Source organism: Buteo buteo, chromosome 23 (assembly GCF_964188355.1).
Source record: "Buteo buteo chromosome 23, bButBut1.hap1.1, whole genome shotgun sequence".
Classification (NCBI taxonomy): Eukaryota; Metazoa; Chordata; class Aves; order Accipitriformes; family Accipitridae; genus Buteo; species Buteo buteo.
The window spans coordinates 18194838-18201697 of record NC_134193.1 but is presented as its reverse complement, the minus strand read 5'-3'; the positions used below and the strand labels follow the sequence as shown (position 1 = coordinate 18201697).

Below are 6860 nucleotides of genomic sequence, written 5' to 3'. Positions count from 1 at the left end.
CGGTCCAAGTAAAAGTTTCCAAAAAATATAAACAGGTTGCATGTTACACAATTATCCATCGTCTGCCCTTTCAAATATCTGGTCTACATGAAAAGACAAAGAGAGGAAAGGCCAAAAAAAATTTACTATACAGGTCATGAGGTTAAAAGCTTTAAGGAGTACAATATCCCCTTGAGAAACAACAAATGCAATTTATACAGAACCAGAGGAAAGATTCCAGCTAAGGACAACGCCTTGAGACATGCTAAAGGGTGAGCGCCTCACTGCTGCTGCTGTGATTCCCAGGGGAACAGTCAAGGTTGTGGCTGTAGACATCTTGAGGAGTCAGGAAGAGCCATTAAACCCAAGGGGGGTGTCTATGGCCACTAGGAAAACCTGGTGGTCTTTGGATTGAAATAAACAAACCAACCAAAACAAAACAAAAACAAACAAACAAAAAAAAGGAGCTGGACTGCTGCTGCCTCTTCAGAGTCAGCAGTTCCACTGCTTCGGCAAAATGCACCTTTTCTGTCGATGGGCCACAACTAAGTATCCTGATGCCTATTGTAGATTAATTCTTATTCACAAATGCATCTTTCTTACAAGGAAACTGGGCTGCTGTACCTCAGAAATAACCCATGCTACAAGGAATTAACCTGTGCTTAACCAGCCAGAAGCAAAACAGAAGGTTAACAAAATGCAACAGAACAAGATCTTGGCATGCAGTGGTGCTTGCTTGAAAGTGAATATAGTAGCCTGCCAAAAGGTGAGACATAGCAAAAATGCTAGGCTCATTTCTTAATATATATCCATAAATACACAGGAACCACAGGGCAGCTTGTAGCTTCGCAGCATTCTTGCAAGGAAACTGTTAAATGGAGTGCCTCTGCATGAACACAAACACGTATGGGAGTTCAATGGGCTGCAAACACATTCAGAGTTACTGACGACTGTACAGCTGTCACATGGCATAGCCAGGAGCGAATTATGGAAGATCAACAATAATACCTGTTGCACTGGTGACTGTGCTGCTTCCACTTGTCATTGAAAAATATACTGGCACACTTTTTTTTTGTCTTCTTCCTTTTTTTCCTCCTTAACTTCAATTTATTTAATTTTTAAATTTTTTCTTTTTTTTTTTTTTAATTAAGAGCTAAAAGCAAGCTGAACTGGAGAGGAAAGCAGCACTGAATGCAGCTGCTAGGCCATGAATCACTGCATCTAAGAGAACTAATTACACAATGTGCTTCAGACCTTCAGCTGAACAAAAAGCAGCAAAGTCAGCCTCTGAATATTTCTGCTTCACCCATTGTTGCTGAAAACATGGATTCCACCTCTCCCTCCCACTGCACCTTTCCAAGCAGAAGGAGCCTGCAATTTGGTAGCTGATTTCCAGTCAAAGCAAAAGCAACTCACAAAGGAATAAATCATTAGGGCCTGACCCTTCAGCAGTGGAGACGGCAAGCAGAAGTATTCCCCTATAAACCATATCCACATTCTATACATCTCCATTCTCCTCTTCCCCAAGCTGAATTTGTATCAGCGTACCAGCACCCTTGGCATTTCTGCACCTTGAGGATCAGAGGCTTTCCTTTTGACTCAAGAGCACCATAAACTGCACTAACCTTGTACTAGCTTTAAACAAACAAACAAAAATATATGCCAGAGAAGAAGGATATTGCACTGTAGAAATTTGGGCTCTAAAACTGCTTTCCATCACACAAAACTCCATTAAGTGAAAGAGAGTCTTGCCAACTGCAGCTGACAGTCACGCAAAGGTGAGGAATGGAATGAAGCTCACATGCATTTCTTGGCCTTTCCTGCACAGAATAATTCAGACATAATATATAAATAGAGCAGTGAAACAATTACTTTTTCACCTAGACCTACAACATCAAATACGTATAAATAAATTCTAGTGTTTTATTCTGTTGGGGGAAGGAATGGAGAGGTTAAAAGAGAAAGAAGGGTGACCTTTTTCAACAGGAAGTATTGTAGTTCTGATGGCATTTACACCAGAGGGACTGCAATAACTTGTATCTAGCAATAACCCAGTTTCTCCAACACATTTGACCATTTTAAAGTCATATAGGTGGGAGGAAAGAGGTTAGTGTCTTTGTAAAGCTTAAGTAGTGTGTCTAGGGTAGGAAAGAGATGAGAAGAGGGGGGCTCGGATAAGTCTCTTTAGCCATTACAGTTAGATTCTGGGCTGGTATTAGCTAGGGCCAGCTGGGCAGAAGGATAATAAAGAAAAAAACAGACAATTCTGTTGTTCATGATATTTCAAGGAAGAAAATAGAAAGGGGGGGGGTGGGATGACTTACTGGTGGAGCAATCTTTGGAAAATGTTGGGAGCAGGACTAGCAGATGAGGATGCAGGTCTGGGAGATGTCTGAAGGCTGCGGAAGTATATGTCGCTAAATCTCAAACCCTGTACTTTAAGGAGGACACTAGAGAGATGCTGGCACACTCTGCTCTGAAGTTAAAAATCCATAAAACATGAGGAAAAAAAGAGGGGGGTTTTTTTGCCTTTTTTTTTTTTTTTTTTTTAAGTACCATCCTATCCCTTTCCCTTCGGGTTCTCTGCCATGGTCAATGGGGACACCTGTGGAGAGGGGACATCACTATGTCTAAGTTAGTTTAGGTTTCTAAACTCTTTAAAGCTACTGTATAAAATTCTTATTTATACCTAGCTTAAAACTTCAAATGCATCCCTAAAAAGTTATGAAGGATCTTTCCTAGAAAGGGGGGAAAAAAGCAAACAAAGAAACAAGAACACCTTTCAGATCCCTTCCCAAATACATTCTTTGTTCAAAATTATCTTCTTTGGAACCACCAACAAATGACTTGCTGCCACCTAGCAGAGGCAGATGGCACAGCCAGTTAGCAAGCTATCATCTACTGCAGAAATGAAGTTTTCTTTCCCCCACTTCAGAGTGACCAGCCTACTTTACATTTTGAAAGAGCTAAACAACACAAACCAAGTTAGCTGAAAGTAGTTGAGTTTACTTAAGACTACCGTCAGCTGAAGGACTCCAAGCACTTTCAGAACTTGTAAGTCCATCCTAAAAATCTACATACACACGCACACACACACACGCACACACATAAACCAAAACCAAACCACCAAAGAAATAAAACCCAACCCCCTCCCACTGGGACCTTCCTTTCATAGATCATCAAATACTGGTGAGTAATTGTGAGGTGACAATACTGTGTACACACGATATGCAACTGCATCAAAAGTAAAGAACCCTTTGCTGTTCATCTGGGGAAGGAGAGTAGAAGGATGATTCCAAACTGCCTCTGTAACCATGCGCTTCTGACACAAAAAAGGAGGTTCCAAGTGCTAAAACGGCGGGCTTGCAGAGGGGGTCCCTTACTGATGCATTTCTATGCAAATTTTACAAAAGGCCATGAGTCAGAGGAACAGAAAGCAAGACTTAGGGAAAAGGGAGAAGAGCAAAGCTTAGGAGAGCAGCCCCAAGAGATGAACACAATATAGAACAAGTCTCAGGAGACATGAAGAATTAGAGCGGCCAAGGTAGGGAGCATAAGAGAGAGCATCACAACTACAAAAAGTAGTCCATACAGACCCGTTGGCTCTAGCCAACTCTTCTGACCCATGTGCGGTGAGGAGAATTTTTCTTAACAGATTTTACATTTCGTAAATCTATGATCTACATTTTGGTGTGTGTTTGGCAGTCACTAAAAAATCCCAAACCCACAAAAACAACCCCTAGATCCAGATGAGTTTGCAACAGAAATTTGGTGGGTTTTTTTCTTCCTTAAAACAAAAATGCCACATTTTGTTGTGCACAAGGCACCCCAAAGCTACAATTAAAGTGGTGCAAGTTTCAAGATTAATGCACTGATCTACTATATACCTTTAGTATACATTTACTTCTAACGCAAGCACTGCTTCTAGCTTAAAACAAAAATACTGAAAATTTAACGAATGCCGTAACTGTCCTGGTTTTTCAAAACCAAATAATCTGAAAGGCTAAATCATCTGGGTAATATATACCCAAACAAACTCAATTTAGAAGAGTCATGATTCTCAACATAGCACAGAACCATATATAAAACTAAGCATAGTTTTGTCAGAACATAATTTTAGCTGAAGGGAATTCTTTTCTGGAAGGAATAAGGAAAGCAGAAAGAAGGGTGGGAAAAATGAGAGAACATATAAAAGTTCTGCTATAAACAAAGATATAGCTTTTTTTGTAAAAACCTCAGCTGCCTTTAAAATGAAAAACCTCAAACTAACCCCTCTCCCCCAGTTGCCACTCTGCTGAGACAGAAGTAGGGAAGGAGAAGGATGGGCTTTGCCAAGTGAGCAATCACAGCTACCTGTGGATGGGGCATGGCGGGGGGGGGGGGGGATAAAAAAAAAATATGGCTCGAGCCACTTCAAAGTCACATGGTTGGTTGGTTTTAAAGCAAGCAGGTCAATGTCATATGCACTGTTTCAAACTGCTTTGTTGGGAGAGGGGCTTGGATGATGTTGCTGTAGTCAGTCAATGTGGGGCAGGGAGTAGATCTGGTGAGATTTTCAGGAGATCCAGTGGGGTCCAGTCTAAGCTGCAGGGCCTCTCAGGCAGCAGGATCGGCTGGGCATCAGAGGTGTTCCTATGCCTTGCTTTCCTCCACTTTGACTGCCTGAGGTTTGATTGCTCCTGTGCGCACTGGCTTCATCTGGTTTGTGGAGGCTGTTTCTTGCAGCTTTACTGCTCCCAAATTGGCTTTATTTTCATCCACCCGTTGCTTTGCCTTTTGACATATAAAAACAAAGCATTAGCTAGTGCAGAGACCTCTAGGCAGATACAAAAATACGAACTGACCATCATTCATGCAAGACATCAAATCTGCTCCAAAAATCAGGTATTTCTTCTGTTCTATCACACTTTGCTGTCCTAAAATACCTAACACGTAATAAGGATCTTCAAGTGTCTCACATGTCTGGCAATGCAAATGACGGATAAAAACTCAACAACAAACACCACGGACACTGTAAAACAGGTAATCCTCTAACCTCTCCTGACTTTCAAATCACACAGCATTACTCTTGGGAGTTGGAACACCCACCTACCCACTCTCCCCGCAGAGAAAATAACAGCTCCCACATACAGCGTCAGCACACAGGCCTTTCTGGCACTCCTCTCAAGTCCATGGCACAAGCATGACAGTATAGAAGAGCAGATACTGTTGGGTCAAACAAAGTACTGATGCACACTACCTGTTGAACATAGTGTCCTTGCACAGAGCCCATACTAACTGCTGGTCCAGATGGCTTCCCGCTTGGGCTGGCAGAGCTAGGCCTGGAAATCGAAGAGTCGACAATATTCATGGAGTAAATTCTACAATGGAATGAGAACCTTATTCATGTGTGAAAGAATAAAAAGACAGCAGAAAGCAGCAGTAGACAGGGCACGAGTCTGCACTGTGCAGATCAGTGAGCTCCCCAGCCCAAAAGACAACATATGGATTGGTTGAGTGGAAAAAAAAAAATAAAGCAACTGCATGTCCCAAAAGGCAAAATGACCTGAAGGTTTGGTATGTCTAGACATGAGCACCTCTCATCTTGAGAGAATCATGCTGGAAATTAAAATGTTTATTCAATGATCCTTGCATTTCCACCTTAACAAGCAACACACAAAACCGTATACCAATTCCAATTTGTCTTTAAGACTCAATAAACAAATAACTTTATGCACTTCCCACAAGCACAAAGGGCCAAGTCAGTTACACACTGGCCCACACCCAAAAATGAAAGCCATAATCATGCACTTTGATAGAAGTATTTGGAATATAGCAAGCACAATCTACACATGAAAACCCAAGCAAATCTTGTACAGGGATGATGCACGCACTATGTCACTTCCCCATTCTGACTACAGAGGCTAAGTTCTGCGAACATTTTACCTGTACGTATGTGGTGATGGTACAGACCCTCCGGAGGACATATTCTGTTTACCATCGGAGAAATGAAACCCTTTCATTTCCATTTGGGAGGACTACAGAGGAAAACGCACGAGAAAGAGTATCATCTTTGCATTCACAAATCACTCATTACTTCATATAAACACTTAAGCCAAATCTTTGCCCTTCTACCCATCGTGCCCATTAAAAGAAGAAATATTTTTCAGGTGAAGAAAGTGAGGCTTTAAGTGAAATAATCTGCTTGTATTAAACCAGCAAGCCAGCAGCACAAGCAAATACAGAACCTGGAAGTTAACTGCTGTGCTCTCTCTCCCCTATAATAGACAAACTTATGATATGAATCCATCAAACCAGACATGACATTAATATACCTACTCAAATGGACAAGCTTCACAACAGTGTGAAATATCTGGGCAGTATTCCAACTGTGTCTGGAGCTCACCACCCCTCAAGCACTCTGGGGAAACCTGTGTAAACATGTAATAAAACTGGAGACTCCAAACTGGATCAAGGCAGGATGTGGCTCCCTGGAAACAGAATGGTGACCAGCAGCAAAACCTGAAAAACTGCTGGCCTGTGCTTTGGAGATGAGGGGAAAAGGGCTCCTTCATTTTACCACCAATCCTTGGCTTTGATATTTAAGGATCCCAAACAAGCTAGTCTCCCCTTTAACAAGCAAGATCAAGGAGCGAAACTTCAGTGCAGGAGGGGTTAATGAATGCCAAGATGAGCACACAGGAGATAATCCTTACCTCCCTGCTGGTAGCAAGAACAGAAGGCTGGGATCCAGGAGGGAGGATTCTTCGGGGAGCTCCTACAGGCAGGTTTTGCCCCTGAGGAAGCTGGATGGACTGTGGTAGAATCAGGGGCTGCTGGCCAGAGCCATAGCGGGGCAGAGGAAGCTGGGAGCCAGGCACAGGCATTGTTAGCTGTGTGAT

General features: G+C 42.3%; 1 protein-coding gene across 9 annotated transcripts in view; it reads right to left on the bottom strand.

The window, feature by feature from the left end:
- Positions 1–105: 105 nt before the first annotated feature.
- The window catches only part of PRRC2B (proline rich coiled-coil 2B), a 52524-nt gene continuing 45769 nt past the window's right edge, over positions 106–6860 (bottom strand). For 4 of the 9 annotated variants that reach the window (XM_075055529.1, XM_075055532.1, XM_075055535.1 and 1 more), the window contains 4 exons: positions 6675–6851; positions 5905–5996; positions 5219–5339; positions 106–4752 (listed from right to left, as the gene is read on the bottom strand). In XM_075055529.1, coding sequence (XP_074911630.1) covers positions 4612–4752; positions 5219–5339; positions 5905–5996; positions 6675–6851 — 531 coding nt within the window. In that variant the 3' untranslated portion in view covers positions 106–4611. Of the gene's footprint in view, positions 4753–5218; positions 5340–5904; positions 5997–6293; positions 6390–6674; positions 6852–6860 lie in introns of those variants that run through there. The other 5 variants (XM_075055533.1, XM_075055534.1, XR_012654122.1 and 2 more) reach the window with 4 other exon arrangements.